Genomic DNA, 27,565 nt, shown 5'->3' with positions numbered 1-27,565 from the left:
CAATCAAAGATCTGTATACACATTCAATCTTGTGCTGATGGTTTGGCCTTCAGCTGTTTTCTGCTCTTTGGTTGGGTTGTTTGTCTTTTTGACACATTCCCCATTTCCATTCTCAATTTTATCATCAAAATATGCCCTAAGACTCTATATCAATGCAAAATGCATATTCATAATACTACAGAATTACTTTACTTGATTGTATTCTCATCTTTGAAAAATAAGCAACGTTTTCCTCAATCAGTAATAACATATTTCATTCCTACATCGACATTTAAACAAGTTGAGCAGAAAATAAACTTACTTGTTCCATGGACTTCTTCTCCAGTCAATCGCACATTGAAGGAATAGGTAGGATCTCCTCCACTAGCTAGACGTACACACAGCTGTTTGGATGGAATATTAGATAATTGTCTGAAAGTCTGACAATACCATGTTACTAGGGAAGCTTTCTCATCACCTGGAATAGACAAAAAATAAAATCAAGATAAACATGATAACTATGTTTATCTTTTGCTGTTTGTCTCATTTGAATTGTTTTACATTTTGTCATGTTAGGGTTTTGTTCATTGTTGAAGGTAGTATGGTGACCTACATCAACATTTATTTGATCTCTGATGGATAGGCTTCTCATTGGAAATCGTAAAACATTTCCTTATTTGTATATGTCGCAATATAATCACTTTTCATAACTAGATACATTAGGAACTCTTAAATCGAAAAAAAATTTTGAAAGCAATAGATGTATAAATGTTTTTAATCAGTCACTTTAACAATATCAAATTTTCAACAGGATAGAGGGTAACAGTTAGCCATGCTTAGTCTGGTACCCTTCCTTACCTGATAAATTTTCCAAGGGATCCAGTGTAACTTCTGGTGCAGCTTGATCTGGTTTTCTCTTAGCTGTTGCATTCATAATACGATTTACAAAGTTCACTTTTGAGTCATAAAATATAAGTCCTCTGATTTTTGACAGGGCAGAGGCTGTACTGCGGTTGTAAGTTTTGGCAGGACGTAGATCCACCATTGGCAAGAAAATGGTTTCAAGAGTATTATTTAGCGACTGTAGGAATGCAAATCTTAATCTGACACTCTCAACAGGAACACCTGAAAATTAAAGGAGACATTGTTGTTATTAGTAAAGGTATACACTTTTCACATGTATAATAATTTTTTTGGTCTTAAAGTAGTAAAGTATCAAAATTGTTGCTGGACCCTTTTAAAAATTTGTTTTAGTTACAAACAGAAAAACTTTAATTTTGATAATTTGCTACAATTAATATTTGTGGGGTAAAAATGTAGATTTTTTGTCTTTACAAATGATTCTTAAGAGATTGATTTTTGTGATTTACAGATTGTAATGTCCTTCATAGTTGACTTGTCATTGAAGTTGAAATTAAATCGCCGCAAAATGGGCTAGTAAGGGCTAAACGCGAAATAAAGTATCCGCAAAAATAAGTTGGTTTACAGTACATATCAATGAGACAGCAAACCCAAGGATACAGAACAACACAAAGTCATATAAATGTCAAAACAGATACAGCAAAAGCAATACTAAATAAAACCACATCAAAGAAATGAATACATCTATATTATTTACAACAGATAAATTATCATGATGAACATTATTTCTATATACATATTAAAACAAACAAACATTCATTCAATAACTGACCATCGGTAAAATCAAGGAAATATGTTTAGTTTGTGATCCTTTCAAACTGAATATATTTCCTTGATTTTAACGATGGTCAGTTACTGTCTGCTGCTTAAAAAAAAAACCCACAATTTTGAGCGACTTATATAAGGGTCAAAACTGAATCTTTAGATTTTAAAGCCGAAAAAATAAAGCATCAGACTTATAAGCGGATCGACTTTTACTCCAGTACCAACGGTAATTCGTTTACAAATATAGTTTATGCAGTAATTGGACATATATCATATCTTCTTCAGGACAGAGCAAATATTTTAAATCATGCGAGAATAAAAAAAAATCAACTGAAAATATTTTTCAGAAATTAGATGACTTCCAAAATGTAAAACTAAAGTACATGAAGCACTGTTAAAATATAAATCAACTCAAGTCACCCAGCCATGGTAAAGTTTATTTTCAATGGAGATCCATAAACAACTATTCTATTAAGTTTTTTGGAATATTTTTTTATTGGCTACTGCTTTTAAAATCATGCATACATTTCACTGGTCAACTCAAGCATATGTTTCAATGTTTGATAATAATTTCATACCTTGTAAACAAGCATATGTTTCATTGGTTAATATCTCCTCTGGTATATTCATCTCATGTGGATGTAATCGTGAGGGTGCCACTCCTAATTTCTTAGCTGACATGTTTACATACTGGACCAAGGCAGAGTCCATTTCTAATGTCCACTGTGTGGTCATCTGTAAAGCTTGGTTATTGTCAAGGCAGGCACACCTGTAAAAAATCATATAGCAGTTAATAACATTGTACAGTAATTTTTAAGAACACTAGTGTTCCATTGTCCCCCTTAGCACATCTAAAATTTTAACTGACATCAGAAATGTAATACAATCCTTCTGGATCACTAATATCAAATAATTACTTTTATGAGACCTTGATTATCCCTAAATTTTTTGGTGTTTTTTTTCACTTTCAAGGACTTGGTTATATCATGCCTCAGAGTTGACAGGATACTGATCAATGTAGATGAAGTACCAAGACCACTCAGTTTTCGTGGATTTCGTGGGTACAGATAAACCACGAAATTAATGTCAACGAAATACACATTTCCTATAAAGTTGTATGAAATCATTGGCCAAACCATAAAATCTAATATCCATGAAAATGCAAGTTTTTCTCAATCCACGAAAATTGGCACTCACGAAAATAAATGAATCCACAGTATTTAAAGAATCAACAGTTCTTCAAATTCATTTGGGAAGACATTCTGTTTTTGAAATACTAGCTACTAGTATTTAGGAATACTCATAACATGTTTGGAATACTTATAACACTTACAATCGAATATTATTTAATATAGAAGAGCTATGGATATGATATGTTATTTACAAACCACCATTTTAACTCTGTGTTCATATCCCTAACCAAAAATATTTAAATTTGGATCAATTAAGTTCAAATCTACAGGTTAACTCATTTCAAAATGTAATATAAAGTTATTTTTTACACATTGGTACTTTTAAAAGAGTCCATACCTTTCGAAGAAAAGATCAAATCCACAGGCTAGGACAGCTCTCCATACTGATCGTATATCTTGCTTTGCCATGTCTATGACATACTGTAAGAATCCTTCCAGGGTTAAATGTCTTGATTCTTCAACAGGCCAACTCTACAACAATAAAAATACTAAATTACAGTATTCTGACAGCCAATTTATATAACTTATAACATTAAATGCAAAAGGATAAAACATATAACTCATGTTGTGCTGATATTTCAAACAAATTAAATTTTACACTACTTCACCTATATCCTCATGATAAACTTGCCTATAAAAAAATTTCTTGATTTATTCAATTACTGGTAGTCTTCGCCCTTTGTTTAGTTCTTGTATGTTTAAGCTAACTGTCTTACCTTTCCAGCCTTGGCACCTTGTTCTGCTCCTTCCTTGTGTGTTTTCTCTGGCATGTCTTTACCCTTTGGCTTTTTGTCACGGTGTGGTGGTCTAAAAACAGAATAGTTAACTACCAGTTATGACATTGAGAGAAGTTTTGAAAAAAGTTAAGGTAGAAACCCTTTGATAGCCATGATTTGCATATCATTGCCATTGACATTAGAAGGTACTGACATTCTTATTTTTAACTTTGGTGTAGCTACTAAAGGTCATATGTATTGATCTTAATAGTAACCAAATTTGATTTCCATTATTACCCTCACAAGAAACTGTCCTCCCATATTTGCTTTCACCTATTCAAAAAAGATTCTACAATGCATTGGTTCACTGTCGTCAACATTTAAGGAAGTATGTATGAATAGTTTTCTTGAAATTTCTTTTTACTTCCTAAGAGTTCAAATTATCATATTGTATCATATTCTTTAACCTTGACAAAATGCGAAAAATGCAAAAACATCATTGAAAATCGTGACACAATTGTGAATCTACCATAACTGTAGTTATGCCAAAGTCTATTTAAACTGGTTCAGTCTGATAAAAAAGTGTATAAAATTTGGTCCAAAAATAGACAACAAGGTTGTCTAAAATTGCCATTAAGCCTAATTTTCAAAAGTATGTGTTGCATTAAAAAATACTAACTTTTCTGACACACCCATGACAACTTTTTCTTTGGATGATTTTGGCGATCTCTTGGGTCCTTTCCCTTTGCCATTTCTATCTCCTGGTGATCTATAAAGTAACAAAAGGAACTGTAAACTATTGTATACTTTGGTTTCATTATTATCCATAGGATAACAATTTCTGCGGATTTTGTGGGTACAGGTGAACCACAAATCTAAACGTTCAAAAGGAACTGTAAAATCAGAAATTATTCCTGGCAGTGATTAATACTTTTTTTAATAAATGGACAAAAATGGGAAATTAATAAATGAAATTCAGTATGGTTTTTAACATCCACATCATTTGGTCTCTGAAGGATTGTTGTCTCATTGGCAATCATACCACATCTCCTTATTTAATTAAAGAACCTTAGTGAGCGCGCTCACATACCCCACGTCCTCACATTGTCATTGGAGAAATAAAATATGTGTAAGAAAAAAAATTGTATAAGAAAAAAAAATTGAATCATAATTTCCTGTCGATATGCACATCTACATAGTATGTCCTTATTATCTACAAAGTTTCATGAAATTCTGTTGTGTGGTTTCAGAGGAGTTGCGATGAAAAACTGTTGCAGTAGCACATTGAAGCAAATAAGTTCAAAGGGGCGTAACTCCTAGAAAAAAAATTGAACCGTAATTTCCTGTCGATATGCACATCTACATAGTATGTCCTTATTATCTAAAAAGGTTTCATGAAATTCTGTTGTGTGGTATCAGAGGAGTTGCGATGACAAACTGTTGCATAGTACATTGAAGCAAATAAGTTCAAAGGGGCGTAACTCCTAGAAAAAAAATTGAACCGTAATTTCCTGTCGATATGCACAACTACATAGTATGTCCTTATTATCTAAAAAGGTTTCGTGAAATTCTGTTGTGTGGTTTGAGAGGAGTTGCGATGACAAGAAACAGGACTGACGGACTGATGGACTGACAGACGGACGGGTCAAAAACATTATACCCTCCGCAACTCGTTGCGTGGGGTATAATTAATATTATATGTTAATACTTATTATTGTGTTTATGTGTGACATATATCCAATTAAACTTTGGCAATAATAAAAACATAACAGTATTCACAATAACAAAAGTAATTTGTAAGTGATTTTTTAATTAAATAAACTTTTGAAGTACTTAAGCATGTTTTTTCACTTTTATTTTTTCGAGTTAAATTGAATATTGATGAGTAACCAATAATTGTTTGCAATATTTCTAATTAATCTTTGCTATTGCCTTTGCATTCAGAAGGCTAAAACATTCCTAATATAAAATCTTCATTACACCATATTATTTATAGATCTTTATGTATAATTTTAATTTTCTTCAGTTTTTACTGCTCAAGTTCTTTCGTTATGAATATGGAAACATTTATTAAAGCTCTTTTCTTCTACTTATAACTGTCTCAAGTTCTATCAACAATTTGTTTCAAAATTAAGGTTTTTTGCATATATGTGTAGACATTTGTCATGTTTGTGGGTTGGACCTGAAACTTACCCTTCTTTATCAGGTGATTTCAGCATGCCATACTTCCGTAACACCTGTGTGACTTGTTCCTGTAATGACTTACCCTTCTTTATCAGGTATTTCAGCATGCCATACTTCCGTAACACCTGTGTCACTTGTTCCTGTAATGACTTACCCTTCTTTATTGGGTGACTTCAGCATGCCATACTTCCGTAACACCTGTGTGACTTGTTCCTGTAATGACTTACCCTTCTTTATCAGGTATTTCAGCATGCCATACTTCCGTAACACCTGTGTCACTTGTTCCTGTAATGACTTACCCTTCTTTATTGGGTGACTTCAGCATGCCATACTTCCGTAACACCTGTGTCACTTGTTCCTGTAATGACTTACCCTTCTGTGTGACTTGTTCCTGTAATGACTTACCCTTCTGTGTGACTTGTTCCTGTAATGACTTACCCTTCTGTGTGACTTGTTCCTGTAATGACTTACCCTTCTGTGTGACTTGTTCCTGTAATGACTTACCCTTCTTTATCGGGTGATTTCAGCATGCCATACTTCCGCAACACCTGTGTCACTTGTTCCTGTAATGACTTACCCTTCTTTATCGGGTGATTTCAGCATGCCATACTTCCGTAACACCTGTGTGACTTGTTCCTGTAATGACTTACCCTTCTTTATCGGGTGATGTCAGCATGCCATACTTCCGTAGAACCCGTGTCACTTGTTCCTGTAATGACTTACCCTTCTTTATCAGGTGATTTCAGCATACCATACTTCCGTAGAACCCGTGTCACTTGTTCCTGTAATGACTTACCCTTCTTTATCGGGTGACTTCAGCATGCCATACTTCCGTAACACCCGTGTGACTTGTTCCTGTAATGACTTACCCTTCTTTATCAGGTGATTTCAGCATGCCATACTTCCGTAACACCTGTGTAACTTGTTCCTGTAACGACTTCTTTGGAGGTTTAATGTTGTTGAAGAAACAGAAGAGCATATTTTCTTGTACATGTTGCAGGATCTGATCTTTACTAAGACATATAAATCCCGAGTCTTGTCTGAAGTCTTCACTACCGTGTCTCTGATCCATGATAAAACAACTATGGAATATTTCTATGAGAGCCAAAAGACCAGGCTCTGTTACTTCCTCGAGATTAGAACCGTTAAAAAATTTATACTGTAAATATTCCTCTAAAGTGTCATTAGCTTGGGGCTCAGCGGTAACCAACATGGCATTGACAGTTGATATTGTCATCATTTCATCAGGAACTTCTACAAGCTCATCAACGTGATCAAATGATAAACTTTTTACTAATGACTTTTTAATATTTTCCACTTTGGACTTGGAACTGATATTTATTACTGCTGTACCTTTAATGACAGCCTCTGTCCTTTTTGGAGCAGGTGCTTCTTCTGTTGCCTTGGCAACACCTGCTGCCTCGGTTGACTGTTCTGATACACTTTCACTTTCAGTTTCAACTTGACCTTGACTCACTGACTTTTCAACAGCTCTGACCTTTGGACTTACAGTTTGAACAGGAACGAAAATATCATTCCTATCGATTCCCCCATTTGACTGACATGCTTTTTGAACAGCTGAATGCACATTGTCTTTGGATATCTTATCAGGTATTCCTGTGATAACTAATACTCTATTGTATGCGGATGGTACTTGAAGAATGTGTGCAGCATCCAGAATGGCTGTGTGTAAGAAACTTTCACTCTGTTTCTCTCGGAATGCCAAATGACGAATAATCTGAGACACAGTCAAAGTTCTCTGAAACCATAATAAATCTTCTGATTTAGTTCCAGTAAGAGATGTCTTGCTAGATTCAGGTGTTGGGAGTGAGGAAGATGATGAGTTTTCTGATGTAGGTAGCGATGAAAATGATGACGTAGATGTAGCTGATGTGCTGGCTGACACAGCGTGAGAGGCATCACTCTCACTCACACGAGGACTGGATACAGGAGTACGTTTTGGTACAGCGCCACCTCTTTCTTTATCTCTTTTTGCCTTGACCTTTTTCTTCTTGGCCGATGAAGTTGGACTTCCTAAAGAATGAGAAGATCCTGAGGCTGAGGAACCGAATGCACCTGCAGACATCAACAGCCCAATGAAAGTCTTTGATCTTTCATCATATCTTGTTTCAGCAGTAGCCAAAACCACTTCTAACAATGAATGAAAGTATGTAGAGAATCGTCCTTTATCACACACCCCAATACCCATCCCAACACCACTAGCTGTTGACATAGACTCCCATCCCTTGGTTTCCTCCTCATATAATTTTCTCAACTCCATCTGTAGTTGTACCAGTAAACCAGTGTTCAAATTCAGATGAGGTTGCAGAGCCTGGAGAACTGACCCATTACAACCCTCGCTGTAATTCAGAATTCTCAAGGATTGTGCCAGAAGGTGGAACATATATTCCTTAATGAGAGACGGAATACTACACTTCCATAAATATCTACACAACAACTCAATCATGTGCTTAAATACCCCTGGTGTAATCTTGATGTTATCCACATTCCATAAACTCTGGTGGTTATCCTTACTCAGCAAGCTAGACGTTGTACCTGCATGTCCTCGCATGCCACAACTTTGTGTTCCACAACCATATTTTTCTTCTATTAAAGTCTCTATGTAAGCCACGGCCAGTAAGAACTGTGGATATAGAGCATGTATTGTCAACATGACACCTGGGGGTGGAGACACACCCAGTTTGACATGGACCCTATCACAGGGTACTATAGCAGGAGTATACTGTTCATTCTGGTTACTGGTTGAGCTGGTATCCCTTGGATAACTAACACAATCCAGTTTGGTTGGTTGTCCTGTCTTCCTTACATGGTTACCATTGTACGATAGAACTTTTGCCCATGGAGATTTGTAGAGCGATGTGCTGAAAAAAGGAAAAGTGGTTTTACATTATCTTTAACAGTTTACAGAATCTTTGTATAAAAATCTTTAAAGACATTCTGTTAAAATTCTGATATTGTTATGATTAGAGATTTATGTACACGCCAGTATATTTCACTGAAATTTTTTGTGCTGACTGAAACTCATACCCAGACTATTCTTCACTTTCAATTGCATATTTGGTAAATCAAAATTCAGTGAATAAAGTTTTTTGTTGTTTGGTTCTACACTAGTTTTATAGACCTTAGAAACCACTGAAGATGTCACCTTACAGCCAAGGTCAACATTGATTTATAAGGTCCAATAAATCTCATATCCATCTTTTAAAAAAACACTGGTATGACAAAATTTCTTCAAAATCTGATGTGTCAATGATTTAGTAACTGACTGTTTATGTCTTTAGAAAAGTTCATTATAGACTTGGACGGAGGCAAACATAATGAGGATGCTGCCCATCAATGAAAAGTGACTTCTAGGTGAAAATTTGATTGACATGTATTTTCTGGTTGCTTTCTTATTGGTGTTTACCCCACATCAAATTTTATACATAGACATAACTCACTCTTTCTTTGCTACTTTAGGATCAGTTTTACAAGACACAACCAAACATGATGCCCCTGGGAAATGGACATCTGTGTTGACCTTAACCTCTGTTACTGGAAACTCTTCATATGGGAACATCTCTGGTGCAATCTAAAAAAATTAAACACAGAAAATCTTGCAAACATAACTTGTTTATACAATAGAAAAACAGCGGATAAGGGGAATCCGTCCAGGACACAAAATCAGTACATGCAATAAGTCAATTTGTCTACACATGTTTTTCTGTTGTTTGCAATTTGTCCTTTCCATTCATGTTTTCATTTTTTTGTAGTTTATCCTTTGTATTGGAAGGATGACGAATGATTCAGCCAATTGTTTTCCATCCACAAACATTTACAATGAAATATATTTTTTTTTAGTTTTAAATCCCTCTATAATACATAATACATAATAACTAAAAAAAATATTTGAAATAAAATAAAAATTTGTAAGGGTTCCGCAGAACCCAGTGTCTCGCCTACTTTTGCTGTTAATCGCAGGCTCAACAAAAATGGGGAAAAAATTATTAAAACTTTTCCTCTAGATATTATCTTTTGATTGTAAGAAGCTTCAATCCAAGTTTGGTAAAAATCCAGGATGGTTTATGAATCTAATAAATGTTTTAAAAACTTTAACTGCAGACTGTATGTAATGTTAACTGGAAGAAAAACTAAGTTCATTTATAAGTAATATACGGAAAAACAGGAAATAGATTTTTACAAAATTTCCTTCTAGATACTAGCTTTTGATCATAAAAAAGCTTCTGTCCAAGTTTGATAGGAATCCAGGATAGTTTAAGAAAGTTATTAAAATTTTAAAAACTTTAACCACAGAGTGAATGTTATGTTAACTGGCAGAAAAACTAAGTCAATTTATAAGTAAAATATGGATAAACAGGATTTTTTTTTTTACAAAATTTACTTCTGGATACTATCTTATGATCATAGAAAAGCTTCTGTTCAAGTCTGGTAGAAATCCAGGATAGTTTAAGAAAGTTATTAAATTTTTAAAAACTTTAACCACAGAGTGAATATTTGTGGACGCCGCTGACGACAAAATGTAGGATCGCTATGTCTCGCTTTTGCGACAAAAGTTGCAGGCTAGACAAAAAACATATAACAACCTGCAAACAAATACAAATCTGATTGGTAAGCTCAGTCAAGTAATCTTCTCCCTGATTGGCTGCTCTTGCAATGGCCACTGATAGCTCTCTTTTTAACTTATCTTCATCGCGGTACAATAACTTTGTCAGAGAGCAAGAACTGATGGCTAGACAATGTTCTAATGATGAGGAGGTGATCAGAGAGGCATTCTGTATTGTTCCATGAGGTTGAGGAGGACACAGGAGCTCCTCTGACAAGAGCTGGAGATTTTCTATGTCTAACTGCTGCAAGAGGGCAGCACTGGCAGCCATTCCAGATCCCAAACTGGCAGAGCATGAGTATATCTCCATTGCTGGTGAGTTACAATGGTCAATGAGTTTTAATAGAGCAGTTCTACAATACATCCTAGATAATATCCCTTCACATCTTAGCAGCTCTCTGAAATAATAAATTAGTTTGAATTTAATAAATAAGTACAAATTTAATTTCAAAATACTTACACAAACATTAGAAAATCAAAGTACCGTTATTGTTGTGAGCCAGCCAAACTGTCTTGATCACAAAAAACAACTTCTCCATACAAGTTATTGCATTAAATCATTTCTTTGCAAAGCAGATGTAGATGACTGTTGTCAATTGTGTACCTAGATGTCTTTTAATTTTTTTTTTGTATGCTGCCTCATTAGCATTGAAAAATTAATAAATTATGGAGAAACTAATGTTCAAAGTCCCTCAGGCATAATTGCCCTTAGACAATTGACTTTTGTACACCAGACAGCTATAACAGCATGCCTTTTTAACCTACCTATGAATGTATATGTTTGAAGTATCCAATATCTGTCCTCCTGTGATTGAAGATTTCCTCAGACCTTGGCCTGGTCGCTCTAACATGTCTATAGGGTACCAGAATCGTACCAGTACACCTTCACTCCGCAGGTAGGTTTCTACTTGTACCAATTCATTCGACTTAAAGAAAACCAAATATACAATGAATACTATGTAAATAGTCAGCAGTTATTCAAGTGTTTCATATCAGTTGGGAACAAAGGGAATGTTTGCACTGTTAAAGCAGTAACAATTTTGTCAAACATAGATGTATTTCACAAAATTTTTTCTCTTCTAGCTTTTTGCTATGTATCTTAATTACATCTATATTTAAATCTCACTTTATTTGTTTGGATTTCTCTTCATCAGAAATACTCAAGACCAATATTTGAAAGCTGAGGATGAATAAATATGTGAGGCGCTATAAGACTAAAAAGATCCTGAAAAGAATAGCCAAACCAACTTAGATCACAACTACTCACATTATCAACATCCAGAACAGTCCCTGTCAGACCAAATGTCCTAAGCATACTTCTCACAGCAAACATAGGCAGCATGGTGGTCCCTGCTGTACTTGTCTCAGCTGTATTTCTGACCACTACAACTGTCCCCTTTCTGACCCTCTCTATTGTGAACTTTGCTAGGTCCTCCTTTATATCTTCTGTTGTGGGAAGATGAAGGTCACGTGGGATTCCACCATTTTCTTCATATAGGAATTCTACTGTTTGTCTGGCAATATCAGTCATACCTATGATCAAAGTAATTGTTTCAATAAGTAGATATTTGATTGTACCCAGAAGTTATTCAACTGTTCTTGTAAATAGAATGCCAACACCTGACAGTGTTAATTATAACCTAATGAACTTATTGCAACTGACATTAGAAGAAAAGTTACTTTGTAGGTATTTAAAACTTTAAAAGCGTAAAAAAAAAGTTTCAATTTTATTACAGAAAATCAGTTATGCCCATATGCTAGCCTTCCCAAACAACCTGACATCACTGCATTTGTTGGATATTGTATTTTAGGCATTGCTACTGTTGGTTGTTTTAGTCTTGCATTGTACTCTTGGTTTTTTGTAAGATTTTAATTTACTTTCTTTCCCCTTATTGTTATTCTTACTTTACTTGATCATCAAATAAACATATTTTATTTCAAATTCAGTTTAAGAAATTGGCACATGTATTAATTACCCAGCTGTAGTGCTCCTTTAATTTGTTCCAGTCCATCCTTTCTCTCAGCCTCATTTCTAAATCTTCTCCTGATAACAGGGAACACCTTCTGTTCCCATGCCTTTACTAGTAGAGCATAGTGGTCTTCTGTCTGTGCATCATCTTCAACTGGTTCCTCATCAGACTCATCTTCCTGTGTAGCCGTTGACAGATAGTCAGGGCCAGTAGACAAAAAGTTGTCATAGCTACTGAACAATTTGTACTGTTTACATGAATCTGTATCATATTCTGTGAAACAAAACATACGAAACAAGATTTGAAATTACTCTTAACGACACTACCCTAAACATGATATTTACTAAAAGTGATGCTTTCTTCTATTATTTTCAACCCAATTCTTTTTAAATATTAAGATGGTCAGTTCGGCATGTTTGAAACAAAGAATGGAAGTACAAAAGATGCTATACATTTATTTGCTGGGCTTTCCTTTTTAACAAGCATGTTAAAATAAGTTATGCAGCAAGTCATTTTTAATCTAGTGTATATACCATATGTAAATGATCTATACATTAATTATATAAGTCAAGATCACTTAAATATTGTAAGGACCTTCTTAACATAACATAAAAGAGAAATAAATTTTTTCAGTTGAGGTATGAATCACTTTGTTTAACCTTTTGTGTTAAGATCTAAGCAATTACAAATCATACAGGAATGATCGTTTTGTCAGCTGATGTATCAAGTTTAGTAACAAAGATCCACACTAAAATTACATGCCATGGATTTTCATTAATGATTTAAAAAATAATCGGCAAAGGGGCAAGCTATTGCTCATATAACTCTATTTCTTAGTTTGATATTTATGAAACTTTGAAAATGTTTAACCCTGAGAGATTTTATTTTTCTTCAGTTTGAGTTTGTCTATATGACTTTTCATGAAGAAAACTGGTATCTCTAAGACTTTACAATGAGGACCCAGAGGGATTATACCTTTCTGTGGTTTTGGTATCTCTGGGACTTTACATGATGGACCCTGTGGGGATTTTAAGTCCTCCTTCTGTGCAACTTCTGGACTAGCCACTGTTGGTTCTTCATCTTCACTCTCTGAGGCATGATGGAATGGCAGGTGTCCAAAACTCTCTCTAATTTCCCTGGTTAAATCATTTGCTTCATCAGCAGCATCTCTGTGCTGTTGACCTTTGGCATAGGCAAATGGTCTGGTTCCAAAGTTTGCTCTTAATCTGGTGCCCTAAAGAATGCAACACATTCTGTATACATATCACATTTAAAGCATATTATCCATATAGTACTTTTACTTCATATGATGATAAATAATAAATATTAAAGAGCAGTAAATAACATCAGATCCTCACATGTTTTATAATCATAAACCTGGAATAATCTCATCATTTTGAAATACTTTTTCATTACACATGACCTTTTAAAAGCAAGTAAAGTGGCCCCATTTTATGAAATGGCTACTGTTTGGTAAATGCATTTGAAATACATAGGATTTTCAACCCAGTACTATACAAGAACCCATATACCATCTTTTTCTATAAACAAACAAGAGTGAATACAATATGTAATGTGTTTTGTTTAAGTATCATAAACATTACAAATGATCTTTTAAGCATGAAATACTAGTAAGACTATTGGCTAAAGATAACTGTAAATTCAAATTATTGCAAGGTTTTTATTAATGCGAATATTGCGACTGGGTGAGTATTGCAATAATAAGAACTCGCATTCTGAATTTGATACATGTAACTGAATGCCTATTTTCCTGAAATTGCAATAATTAATCTTTCATTTTTTTCCATTCTTCTTAAATCGCAATAATAAGTGCCTGCAATAATTTCTGAATTTACAGTATCTCTATATGTGCCACAACTAACACTTTTCCATATAGAATACAGAGGTCTCCTTTTGTATATGGGTTCAAAAGATATTAGAAACCTGGTAGAGTACATATGACCTATGACACTAACCTTTTTCTGTACATGTACAACAGGGAACATGCCTCCAGACACATCCTCCATATTGGAACTCAGAAGTCTTCCTCTGTATGTAAAGTACACACGACCTTTAGGTGTCTGACCTTGGACAGGAGATTCATCAGTTCTCTCCCAACCAATACCAGCAATGTCTCCAGCATTAAGGGTAACATCCAGGCGGACACTCCTCCACTGCAGCAGGCTGGCTCCATTGTAATGGACAGATTTACCATTACTGAAAAGAAAAAAATTATCTCTGTAATGATAAAACACTGGTACCAAGAAAACTAATTAAGATAAATTTTCTTTGTTAGTGTATATCCTCTCAGGAGTATTTACAACAGGAGCTAGATTTTTTTCAATGACAAAAAATTGGAGAAATCTTTTATGAAAGCAGTTCAAATCATAAAGACGAGTCTCCTTCTTCTTGGGGAAAGGCTAACCAGCACATTATCTATTCTGACCATCCACTGACAAATAAAAAAGAATGACAAATCTTATTCAATTCTAGTATGACTTAAGATTAGATTACTTTTTTCCTTTTACAAATATTTTTATACTGTATTCTACTATTATGTAAACTTGTAGAGCTTTATTGAAACTTATCAAACTACCTCTGAGTGCTTGCATTGGCATTAATGAGAGTTACAGACGAACAGATCAATGGACAGTCAAAAAGTTAAATCTTAAAATCTCAGAAATATTTTTGGAGGTACATTTATTCAACAGTTCTACTTACTTAAGGAACAGACAGGTACCAATAGGATTTGTCCATGCTCCTTCTTTTTTCTCAGCAGAGGGAGCAAATCCAAAAGATATAACAGCCCCACTCTCATCCTGGCTGTCGCCAAAAGATAATATCTCCAACTCCCAATAAAATGATGGTGCCTTAATTATAAAAAACACTTTTCCATGTTCAGTGAATAATTTGGCATATATCTTAAAAAGATCACATCATAATGAATATGTAAAATAATCTATAAGGCTGTTGTGACAACAACTTCTTGATATTTGTTTTTCTTTTTTTGTTGGGGGGGGGGGCAGAAAAAACAAGTTTAACTTGAAACTTTAAAGGAAATTACCTTTTTCTTTGTCAAACTTGTGAATATTCTCCATTGTATAGCACAATTACAAAAGAAATGCATGATTTATTTTTTTTTACACTTTTGCAATTTTTGCAGGAAAAAAATGATATTAAGTAATACTAATTGTTTTAAAAATGAAAAGAATAGGAATACTGACTAGGACAATTTACATGTATATTCAAAGACTGTGTTGTTTTTATTTCCTTGTTCATGTTAGTGGCCATCTTTATAGTAGCCATAGTAGCTGCACTGTGCAGGATTTTTAGTGTTTGTTTTTGTTTTATGAAATATGGTTTACATAGACAAAGAAGGAGGTTTGTGCACACATAAAACTGGTTTAACCCAACCATATTTGTAGCCTGTTTGTGTTTAAGTCAGGCTATCTGGACCATATGTTGTTTATCTCTGTATGAATGTCTATTATTCTGATGCATTGGATATTGGTGGTTGATGAATAGATATAGGAAGATGTGGTACTAGTGCCAATGAGACAACTCTCCATCCAAGTAACAATTTATAAAAGTAAACCATTATAGGTCAAGGTACGGCCTTCAACACGGAGCATTGGCTCACACCGAACAGCAAGCTATAAAGGGCCCCAAAAATTACTAGTGTAAAAACGAAGTCTGTTATACTGTCCAGTATTATTTGTGATTCTTGTTATCTTTTTTGGGTTGATAAATATAATATTCATGTATAGTATTTACCTGTTGTGGAAGTGACTGGTTGGCATAAACAATAGTTCCACGAGGTAATCCACTTCCTGTATTAGGATCTCCAAGAAAGGTAACTCCAGTCATACTATGGGAGAAAACACATGTCCGTACTGGTGGAAAAATTCTGTTTGGGTCCCATAACATTTCTTTATTCTGTAAGCACAAAGCATTCATTAGTGAAAACGAAAGACAATTGTTTTAATTTGATCCGATAAATTTAATCGACAAAAAGGAGATGACACTTTATGAATTTGCTGTGTTCAAAGTGCTTTTCTGGATTTACTCTCAATAGGACACTCAAACCCCAAAAAATGAAAGCCAAGGATGTAAAAGTAACTGAAAAAAGAAAAATACTGGAAAAAATAAAAATATTCTATTTGTTGCTTGACTTTAATTTTCCTTTTTCGGTTAGTATCTTGTAAACGTAAAAACAGTCCTTTGAATTTTGTAAGCTTAAAACACTACACCTACCATTCTATTATCCACTTTGCTTGGAGGAGGTGGAGGTTTAGCACAGTCCCTGTAGAGCAGCCTCAGTCTGGTGCAATGGTCTTCTATCACAGCTAGTCTGTCACCTAATAAAGATATAAAACAGTTTTGGTGAAAAAAGTCTCCTGAATTTACAGCAATTTTGATATTTGTTTAAATGCAATGTGTAACTTTAGCTTTTTCCAACAAACTATAGGTATGTGAAGAATTAAGAGTCATGTGCATATAAATTCTACTATATCCAGTGGGATAAACTTTACCATGGATGAAATTTTCTAATTTTAATTATATATTTGAAACATTTGTTGCATGTGGGGGCAATAACTGGAAGTAACAATTGATTTTGACCATTTGAATTCCAAGAACAAGAGAAGCACATGTTGTAAATTATAAAAAAAAACCCAAAAAGGTTAGCAAATGGATAAATCTGGCAAAAAAAATTCTTAAATATCAATGCAATATATGTATAAAAAGCCAAATAACCTGTATTGCACTCCTTTGCAAGGGACTTCAAAACATCTATAGTACTGCCACAGTGTTGTATAAACTCCTTGGAAAAGCTGAGATCATTCAGGTAAGATGCCAGGACCATACATGCCCTTGTCTGTAACTCTCCTATGACACGACAGGTCACATTGTTTATTGTATTACCATCTCCTGTCACAGGGAATGTCTTCTGTAATGTGGATAGGTTGTCATCCTGAGGAAGGAGTATTGATTTGATTGCCATGACAACAGCTTCTGTACTTGGCAAGTGGTGAGATTTGTAGATCTGAAATAATCAAATAATATTTAAAAACATGTGATTTGATTTATTACTGTTGTTTAAAAATATTTCTATAAGGTAAATATAAATGAAAATGTGTATCAGGATGATGATTCAAGGTCAGAGTTCATCTTACCTTATTTCTGACAGGTTCCAGCCTGGTAACAGGAACCTGTATTGTATCACTGTATCTGGGTGATGATTCAAGGTCAGATGTCAACTGAACAGTTACTTGCCCAGTCTGTTCAGAAACACATAGAACTGTTCCTTCAGTATTGTGGATTCCTGGACCAGTTACCTTTAAAAGAGTTTATATATATATACAATAGTTGACTTTCCAAAATGAATTGTTGGAAAAGTAAAATGCAAATTAAACATCTAAGTCAGGAAAGCACACAACTTAACATTCCAATCTAATTTGACTCCTGTCAAATAGTAATTGATATTCTATACCTAAAGTCTTCTCAGTTGTGAACTTTTTATGCAAATTATTTTCTCAATTTGAAATCATTATAATAATTATCTCGCTTTTTTCATACAATTTACAAGATTTTTTCTACAATTCACTGGTTCCAAAGCTAATGCATTTAGAGTAATATTTTTAAAAACATTCACTAAAACATTGTGATTGGTAAAAAATGTCTTGTTTTCATTTTGGTGTAACTGAATTTTAGGTTCTGAAACAGCGAATCAAGTTCAAAAGTTTTGTGGTAATTCAAACTAATTTCTATAAAACCTACTCTAACATCACAACCAGGCTTGATTATTTCCTTAAATCCTCCTAGTGAGCATAGAGCAGCATTTCCTAACTTGGCCATAAATAGTAACTGTCGACTGCTACATCTTGGTGAACTCAAGCTGTCTATTGATGTCAGAAGTAATGGCAGACAGGACAGTGCATTATTCAAAACCTGAAATTAATACAAAAGAAGTATTTAATTTGTATCTATAATTACATTACAATGTAAAATGTTTATCTGTTAACTTAGTTGCTTCTAAGCGGCCAATTCTGTTTTGATTGATGTACAAGCATTTTTCTAAAAGTAAGCCGCTGAAATCAATATTGCTTTAAAGGAATTGCTTGACAGAGGTAGATCACCTCACATAAACAAATCACAAATCTTCACAAATTTAACAATAACAAGGTTTTCTTGCAGCCATATGGATATAAAAGTATCGACATTCCTAAGTTTCGATGTAAGTCAGATGATGTATGAGAAAAGAAAAATAGAAACTAAACAATCAGAGTAAATATCGCTATTGTGATTATGTTGTAACCTTGTTGACAGATCACTCTAGATTGTATTGTTGATGACAAGATTATTCAATTAAAATCAAAATTTGGTATATTTTCATTGACAGCCATGCTGAATTTCAAATCAGCATGCAATTATACATTCAAATAATGACTCACAAAGGTTCATTCATACAAAAATCTAAGTCCATTTTTCCTGGTCTTTTATGTGAAATAAAATTAAACATATGAAGTTGCTGTAAATTGTTCATAAGCTAAAGGAGATAATCTATAAAAACATACATACCCTCTGTACAGCATTAGCCCAGGAATGAGCTGTGTTAGATTCTGGAGCAGTCAATAAGCAATGTAGTAAAGCAATCACTTCACCTGCCATGCTATTAGCAACATGTCCACTTATAAATGGTCTCACTGGATCAGTTCTACAAAGTAACAAAGCGTGATATTTCAAGCAAAATCCATGGTTGCATTACTTGCCTGGAAATGTTTTCCCAAACTGGGAACATTTGAAAGCAATACTTAATCTTATTTCACAATTTTTATCAATATTTTTAATATTTTAGGATTTTAAAATAAGCGCATTATCACAAGCAAAATCCAAGGTTGCATTTGCCTGGAGTGATTTAGGCAACATTTTAAAACTATGTTCAATCTTATTTCAGTACCAAAATCACTTTCACAGCATTCCATACAGTGTCAAGATTTTAAAATAAGCTGTTGATAGGGAATTGAAAACCTCTTATTTAGTGAAACATTAAAAAAAAATCCAAACTATTACACATTAAACGAAATGAAACCCCAATGTTAAAAAAAAAAGTACCTTGCTAACTCATTATTTTTCTCTCTGCAAACAGTAACAGCATTCTGTTTTTTCTTGTCCCCATTAGTGGCCTCTGGAGGGGTTGAATCGACTGGAGAACCAGTAGAAATCACCAGTCCAGACTGTGCCCACTTTGCTGCTTTCTTCAAAGCAGTAACTGCATCCTCTGTCACAACATCTGCTTTCCCAGACTAAAAACAAAAAGATTGTATATCTGACAAAACAACTTTCATATACTTTAAAGAATAGTGTGGATTTACTGATTTTCATGCATACCAATTTTTATGGATTTTGGTAAAATTATTTTTTCTTAAATACCGTTACTTGATTGCATGTTATAACAAATTCTGCATACAGGTCTTATGCAAATTTGTATTTAATTGAACATTTGAAAGGAGTAGGACCGGTAAGACCACTTATTGGTCCCAAAATAAAGCATTTCAAAAATTTGTTAAAAATATAAACTTTTAGCTATTTATTGGAAAGCAGAATACTTTTGTTACATAAATATGGGCTTGTTTTTGACAATACACTGCACATGCATCAGGTACTAGCACAATTAATTCATGCAAAATCACTAAAATTTTCACAATTTTAGCATTTGCGCTTATTTTTAGATAGTTTTTGTCTAAAATGGAAGTGGCCGCACTTGTGTTCAGCCTTAATATTTAAATATATGTTGTATTTGATTATGATACATAACATATATAAGGGTTGAGACTGAACATGAATGCAGCCACTTCCATTTTAGACAAAAAACTACCTGAAAAGTGACGTTTTGTGGCATATTTGATATTTTTTACATATATATGCTTGAATTTAGGCATCTTTTATGACCAAATCAGTTCAAATCTTTTACATAAACTAATTGAATTGATTGAAGAAAACACTTAAGTGTTTAAAAAATATAAAAAAAACTTTCATCAGATGTACTTCAAATTTTAGGCCAAAATACCGGATCTTCTCCTTTTAGTTCAAAGTTACCCTTGAAATCCACATAAATCAGTAATCAATGAATAATAATGAATCCACAGTATATAATAAGTCATATAAAATATAGAATTGTACTTTTATACAAGTTTTATAATAACATAGCAAAGAAAAATACTGATTACATGCACAATAAAAAAAAAACCAAACCACAAAAACATTTTTATAAAAGTTCACTTAGTTTGGTCAAATTGAGATTAATGGTTGATATTAAGAACCTTGCAATGTAGCCAGCATATTTAATTGGCATAATTGTAATGATACCTTATGTCTGTAAATTTTCAGTTCATGACATCAATGTTATTCAGCTAATACTAAAGTTGCAAAGCTGACCTTAAAATTTGCTATCAGTCTGTTATGATTTTTTAGTTTTTATGCCATTAAACTTTTTTTATATTTCTTTTGGTCTTCAGCATATCATATGATGGTAACTCCAAAAACATGTGAAGTGAGCTTGAAAATAATATCTGTTTTTAATTTCTAGGAACGTTTTTGGACAATATATTACATGTATTTTTTAGATGTATCTCACTCCTTACATCTAAAGTTTATTTTCTTATGACAGTTTTCATTTATAAATATAGAAAGATCTTTTCTGGTGTGTTGATAAGCAACTAAACAACTAGAGGGTGTATACCTTATTAAGTTCTCTGTCCATTCTCACAGCTTTCTCTGTCAAAAGACTGCCGAGTCTACTCTGTCTTGTGTCAGAACTAAAACCAATATAATGGAGGTCAGTAATAAATCAAGTAAATCACAAATCATACTGAATGCATCAACAATATTTCTCTTTCATGAGAAAGAAATGTCTATTCTTCTTGCACTGGTAAACATTCAAATGCCAGTTTGATAAGGAAAAGAGCTTGAGAGGTTAACACTATCAATAAATATTGAAACAAGAATGTGTCCATAGTACACGGATGCCTCACTCGCACTATCATTTTCTATGTTCAGTGGACCGTGAAAATGGGGTCAAAACTCTAATTTGGCATTAAAATTAAAAAGATCATATCATAGGAAACATGTGTACTAAGTTTCAAGTTGATTGGACTTCAACTTCATCAAAAACTACCTTGACCAAAAACTTTAACCTGAAGCGGGACAGACGGATAAATGGATGGACGAACGAACGGACGGACAGACCGAAAAACATAATGCCCATCTACTCTTGTAGGTGGGGTATAAAAATAAAAGTCTTAAATGAAATATAGTGACTGCATGTGCAACACTATACATACTGTATCCCTAAAATTGAGAACACTGTTATCACTGATTTTCCCATGATGATTTTCCTTTTCTGAAAGGGATATATCTCTGCCACAAGCAAATAGTGTTTACATATTATAATAATTTGGTTTTTTTTTAAATTTGAAAACAGGAACATTTGATTGACTGTTTTTGCAGTTGAAAGTATATAGATCTTCCTTTTTTTTCCATACATATATTTCATCAATTTGCTGACAGATCAGAAGTTTCTCATTGTGAGTTGGTCCTTATCATGGCACCTGAGATAAAATAGAGAATGGAAATGGGGAATGTGCCAAAGAGACAACAACTCGACCAAAGAGTAAAAAACAGCCGAAGGCCACCAATGGGTCTTCAACACAGCGAGAAAATCCTTGCAACCGGAGGCGAACTTCAGCTGGCCCCTAAACAAAGATGTGTACTAGTTCAGCGAAAATGGACATCATACTAATTTAAGAGAGCACATTTATAATTAACTTGAATGTTGGTGGAAGTAACAAACTTTTCTTTCTACAATAGTGTTTTCATGACAAAGATGGTATACTGATCCTTGCAAATACTAAAAATTCACCTCAAGATAGCCTGTGTGATTTCTTGTGATAACTGATCACTTCTCTTATGTACAAACACTGTTAGTCTACCACCCTGTATGTCACAGTCTTCATTCTTATCTCTTTCTCCACTGGTGTTGCCATGGCTACTACTAGGGTCAGTTGAAGGTCGTCTACTACACACTGTACTGTAGTCACCTTAAAATTGAATATAAAGTATTTCTTTCCGTCTTTGATAGCAAAAACATTGAAACCTTTTTAACCTAAAAGAGGTAAAAACTCTTTCATTCTGAATAATATCTTAATTTGAAAATACCCTTTCAAGGGTAAACCAGTTTTCCATAAAAATCTTGCAATTGTTGAAATCATCTAACATATTTGATGTCACATTCTACTGCAGTGTTATTTCCACAGTATATCTCACTGTCTTGCTTTTCTATTTCCATTGTATATTCCTTGTTATCTTGATTGTTTTTGTTATTTCCAATGTTTTTTCATTGTTATATTGTTTTAATTTTACCATTATATGTCATTAGATATTATTTTGTTACTACCAATGCTAATTCATGGATTGTTTGCTTTGTTATTCCTTTATATGTAATTTGATATTATTTGTTATTTCCATTATTTCCCATCTACATTAAAATTATAGTAAAATCTGTTTCTTAATTTTTAAGGTGGAACCATACCTGGCACTAAGAAATCTCCAAGTTTGGCTAGCAGCAGACTGACAATCTTAGCAGGTGGATCTGATATAGACTCTGCATTACTCCAGTGTGATGACTGCATGTGTTGTCCCCAGGAGGGAAGTTCTAGATAGTCACAGTCATCTGTACTCATCAGTGGCAAAGCTACACGGCATAGCTGTAGTATGATTAATACCAACTTAGGTGATGGCCTATTGAAAAAGAAGTTCTTTTCTTAAAAGCTTTATTCAAATAAGCTTTTTGTAGTACAATGTAATTAAAAATCTTTCCTTTTTTATGTTCAGCATTTTTAGGGAGCAAAATTATTAAAATGCACATGTGACCTGGGAATTTGATCTAAAACTTTAATCTGACATGAGTAAAACAAAAATAAGCATATATATGTAGGACTCGGAGGTGCGATGCGGACGCTGAAGTGTGTTGGTCACGCTGAAGTGCTATGGTCTACGCAGAAATGCGATGGTCCATATGCTGATGTGCGATGGCCTATTTGACGCATGATTGCTAGTTTAAAATCTACAGACGTGCAATTATCATGAGAAGTAGACGTTTAATATAGTATATAAATTTGCATTCATTATTGTCTACGGCTGTCCTTAATTACAGTTGCATATTAAATGCGAGATCGTCCTCTTTGATTTTCTACATGTGGACATAATTCTGCATTAGCATTTTATCTATACATTGTTTCTCTCATGAGTTCCTCGTTTACCGTAATATTGTAATGAAGAGAGTCTGTCTGCGGATCCGTATGTATTTAGAGAATGTCACGCTCCATCGTACGTAAAATAGAACCTTTTGTAGATATCGAAAAAAAAATCACTGCAGAAGGTTAACTTTCCACTATCTACCAATCCTCCCCGTTTCCCGTAGTATTAAAAGTTTATAAGCTCCTTATCAACTTAAAAACCATAAAAACTGCTTTAAGATACACATTGACTTCTACATTGACATGAAAAGCATTGCAAATGTAGTTTGTGTAGACCATTGCACTACAGCGTTACCACGATCGCACTCCGACGTAGCTATCAACAAGATAGCGTAACAATGCCACCATCGCACTTCAGCGTCAAACCATCGCACCTCAGCGTGACCATCGCGGTTCGGAATACCATCGCGGTTAAGAGTCCTACATATATATATATATATATACATATATATATATATACAACTCGTCTAAACATCAGCCCAACAATGTTAGATCTGTAAATTTGCTTTCGCAAATTTTTTGTTCTTCCCTCGCCGGGATTCGAACTCATGCTACTGAGATATCGTGACACCAAATCGCCTGCACTGTATCCGACGCGCTAGACCACTCGACCACCTAGGCTTCACAATAATAAAGCTTTCGGTGGCCGGGTGTTACCTTTCCTCGTCAGTTTTAATCTAGCTTTGTAATACAGTACATGATATATAAGGCATGAAGATGGAATTGTTACAGATCAGCTGAAATATCTATTGTAAAGGATCCTACAAATTAATGCAAGATACAGTCACAGAAATAATTATATTCATAAGTACGTCTGAACCAGTGACAACTCTACAACAGATTTATCCATCGGATCACCAGCAGTGATGGTGATACATGGCTGTGTACATTCTGTATATACAACTCGTCTAAACATCAGCCCAACAATGTTAGATCTGTAAATTTGCTTTCGCAAATTTTTTGTTCTTCCCTCGCCAGGATTCGAACCTAGGTCGAGTGGTCTAGCATGTCGGATACAGTGCAGGCGATTTGGTGTCACGATATCTCAGTAGCATGAGTTCGAATCCCGGCAAGGGAAGAACAAAAAATTTGCATTAACTTGTAAACTATGTAAAAGTTTCAAAGTCAATGAACCATGAAGAGGGGGTGGAGCTATATAATCTCCATGATTAACGATACTTACAAATGCCAATAAATTTGCATACCAAATATCATTGACTTAACATTAGCAGTTCATCTTAAACTGATCTTATCACAAACTAATACATGTAAACTAAGCAAAAGTTTCAAAGTCAATAGGCCATGACTGAGGGGATGGGGCCAAATATTCTCCATTGAAATGAGATGTGCTAATGCTTATACAACTGAATACCAATTAACATTGGCCTACCACTAATGGTTCCCCTTGAACTGACCTAATCACAAACTAATACATGTTAACTAAGCAAAATTTTCAAAGTCAATAGACCATGACTAAGGGGGCTGAGCCAAATAATCAAATACATGTGGTTCACCACAAACTAGACCTAATCACAAACTAATACATTGTTGACGCCGCCGCCTATGTCGACAACGCCGGAAACAGCATACCTATGTCTCGCTTTTTGGCTCTGTCAAGAGAGACAAAAATTCAGCTTTTGGTGGCCAAGTGTTACCTTTCCTCGTCAGTAGAATCTAGAGTTGTAACACAGTACATGATATATATGGCATGAAGATGGAATTGATTGCAGATTAGCTAAGAATATAATATGTGTTAAATACCCCTGCAGAAATTTTAATAACTCTCCGACCATTAGGAGCCTACTACAATTTTTTTTTTATAGTTAGCTATAGACAGTAACTCACTTTCAATGTTAGTTTTTCAGGGCAGTTCATTGTAATGTTTCAGTCTTGCTGATGTTTACCCAACACCTTTTATTTGTACCCTTATAATTACCTCTGATCCAATAACAATGACAGAAGTTTAGACACACATGCTGGTTGACTAAGTATAGCTTTTCCCATCTTACTACGTGACAAATTGTTCAGTAAACTTAGCACATCCTGTAATGCTTCACTGCCTGCAGCCTCATTTCCACTGCATTCTGTTGCTCGGGCAAGATGATTGGTTAATAATACTGACACCTGTCTAGCCAATCCAGAGTGTTCTAACTGTTCAAAATGTGAACCTGTAAATAAAACATGAGAACTGATTAGTTAACTGATCTGGCACACCTACCCTTCCATCAAAAAGGTCCCATTGGGTGATGGACAGACTTGCGTTTTCAATTTATAAATAGACATGATGTAATCTTACCATCTTCTGTTTCCCACATGACACATCTGTTGGCCAAAACTTGGAAGCCTGCCCATGCCATGGCTGAGACTTTCTGATGAGTTGATTGTGTTTCTTTGTTGTCTAATCTGTAGTTGGCTAAACTACACAGTTTGTCCAGAAGGTGCACTAGACCAGATCTTACTAAACATTTCTCTTCAGCTCTAGAAAAAAAAACATACTAAAGTGTTCTTAACTATTTAAACAGTAAAATAAGTTTACTTTATGCAAATTCACTGAATTTCCATATTGCACGAAACTTCATAAACAGTCTATTTACATGGAAATTCATAGATTTCAACGAAATTTCCAGGCCTTGAATAACTGAAATAAAATTCCAAGCTTTTTGTAGTTTTCAAGGTTGGGTGGAAACCCTGAAAAATTCACATGAAACACTGAACGTGTAAATGGAACAAAACACATTAGACACTATTTCACCCTAACCTTGTAAATGGAATAATACACATGAGACTCTAACCTTATTATTGGAATATATAATACATATGAGACTCTTACCTTGTATATGGAATAATACACATAAGACCTATACTGTTACAGCAGGCTATAGGATATCTGGCTGCCAGCTGTACAAGTGATGTCATGGTCTCAGAGAATGCCTCTCTAACATGGTCAACCATACCACCACAAGTCAATTCATCAACACTGTAAAAAATAGCGATTTGATATTGTTAGTTTTTTATCAACTTAATTTGAATAATGTAAACAGCTAACAAAACTTCATCATGTTGTCACTTTTATTTTTACAAATAATTTTTGCTACCAATTCTTGCAACATGTATGTAGGGTAATGTTTTTTTTTTTATTTTACTCACAAAACCTAGACAGACATATTTACATATAAACATTTATTTAACTGATAAAAATCCTTCATTAAACAAGTCTAACTACTGTGAATTTTTCTGCTGTTGTTCACATTATTTTCTTTTAGACTTAAGACTTATTTTTAACAGAAAACTGCCTATAACTATTAAGAGGTATAACTAACCATGGTCCTCTTTGTAAAACAGATGTCACTGCTGCCACCAAATGTGTTGTGCCACCAACTCTTGCTGCAGCTGTCAGCAGTTCTTTCATATGAACTAAAGCTTGTTTCCTTGTGTGTCCACGGCGCCATCTTGTCTGTGCAGCAGATAGAAAGTCCTTGCTTGAAATCTAAAAAAACATTTATAAACCATGATAATTTAGCCTCAATAGAACATCTTTTATTAAACATTGGCTACTTACACAATACAACTTTAATCATGAAAATCTAATTGGATTACTCTTTAAAAGCTACATAGAAATATTTGTTCAATAATTACGATAACTTCTTTTTATGTCAATAAGATATTTCTAACTATAAAAGTTTAGGGATAACCTTTTCTCCTAAATTCTATTTTACTGGCAGTTTAATGTTTAAATAAAAAAAACACTAATATCTATATATAAGAAACTCCTAGGTCAAAAGTAAATTTGTACGTCCATTCCATTTTGATGATTTTTTCTTACACTTGATTACAAATCCTTTCATTTCATCATTTGAGGACCAATACCTATCAAATTCTGATAACTTTTTGTTTGTTA

The 27,565-nt window shown here is 34.1% G+C and overlaps 1 protein-coding gene across 1 annotated transcript in view; it reads right to left on the bottom strand.

The window, feature by feature from the left end:
- LOC127711029 (probable E3 ubiquitin-protein ligase HECTD4) overlaps positions 1-27,565 on the bottom strand; it is an 81,167-nt gene that overhangs the window by 10,287 nt on the left and 43,315 nt on the right. The window contains exons 29-57 of the mRNA XM_052216973.1: positions 26,988-27,154; positions 26,498-26,644; positions 25,964-26,145; positions 25,604-25,835; positions 22,941-23,149; positions 22,272-22,449; positions 21,093-21,168; positions 19,466-19,656; positions 18,932-19,067; positions 18,131-18,301; positions 17,527-17,688; positions 17,108-17,396; positions 16,607-16,710; positions 16,127-16,288; positions 15,074-15,222; positions 14,329-14,569; positions 13,328-13,586; positions 12,359-12,625; positions 11,650-11,915; positions 11,148-11,308; positions 10,363-10,780; positions 9,220-9,350; positions 6,628-8,640; positions 4,254-4,343; positions 3,575-3,665; positions 3,196-3,329; positions 2,244-2,434; positions 838-1,104; positions 302-457 (exon numbers count right to left, since the gene is read on the bottom strand). Of these exons, the coding sequence (XP_052072933.1) occupies positions 302-457; positions 838-1,104; positions 2,244-2,434; positions 3,196-3,329; positions 3,575-3,665; positions 4,254-4,343; positions 6,628-8,640; positions 9,220-9,350; positions 10,363-10,780; positions 11,148-11,308; positions 11,650-11,915; positions 12,359-12,625; positions 13,328-13,586; positions 14,329-14,569; positions 15,074-15,222; positions 16,127-16,288; positions 16,607-16,710; positions 17,108-17,396; positions 17,527-17,688; positions 18,131-18,301; positions 18,932-19,067; positions 19,466-19,656; positions 21,093-21,168; positions 22,272-22,449; positions 22,941-23,149; positions 25,604-25,835; positions 25,964-26,145; positions 26,498-26,644; positions 26,988-27,154 (7,240 nt within the window). The remainder of the gene's footprint in view (positions 1-301; positions 458-837; positions 1,105-2,243; positions 2,435-3,195; positions 3,330-3,574; positions 3,666-4,253; positions 4,344-6,627; positions 8,641-9,219; positions 9,351-10,362; positions 10,781-11,147; positions 11,309-11,649; positions 11,916-12,358; positions 12,626-13,327; positions 13,587-14,328; positions 14,570-15,073; positions 15,223-16,126; positions 16,289-16,606; positions 16,711-17,107; positions 17,397-17,526; positions 17,689-18,130; positions 18,302-18,931; positions 19,068-19,465; positions 19,657-21,092; positions 21,169-22,271; positions 22,450-22,940; positions 23,150-25,603; positions 25,836-25,963; positions 26,146-26,497; positions 26,645-26,987; positions 27,155-27,565) is intronic.

The sequence above is a fragment of the Mytilus californianus genome, unplaced genomic scaffold (assembly GCF_021869535.1).
Source record: "Mytilus californianus isolate M0D057914Y unplaced genomic scaffold, xbMytCali1.0.p SCAF_8, whole genome shotgun sequence".
Lineage (NCBI taxonomy): Eukaryota > Metazoa > Mollusca > Bivalvia > Mytilida > Mytilidae > Mytilus > Mytilus californianus.
The sequence above is the reverse complement of the archived record's forward strand: the minus strand, read 5'-3'. Positions and strand labels throughout refer to the sequence as shown.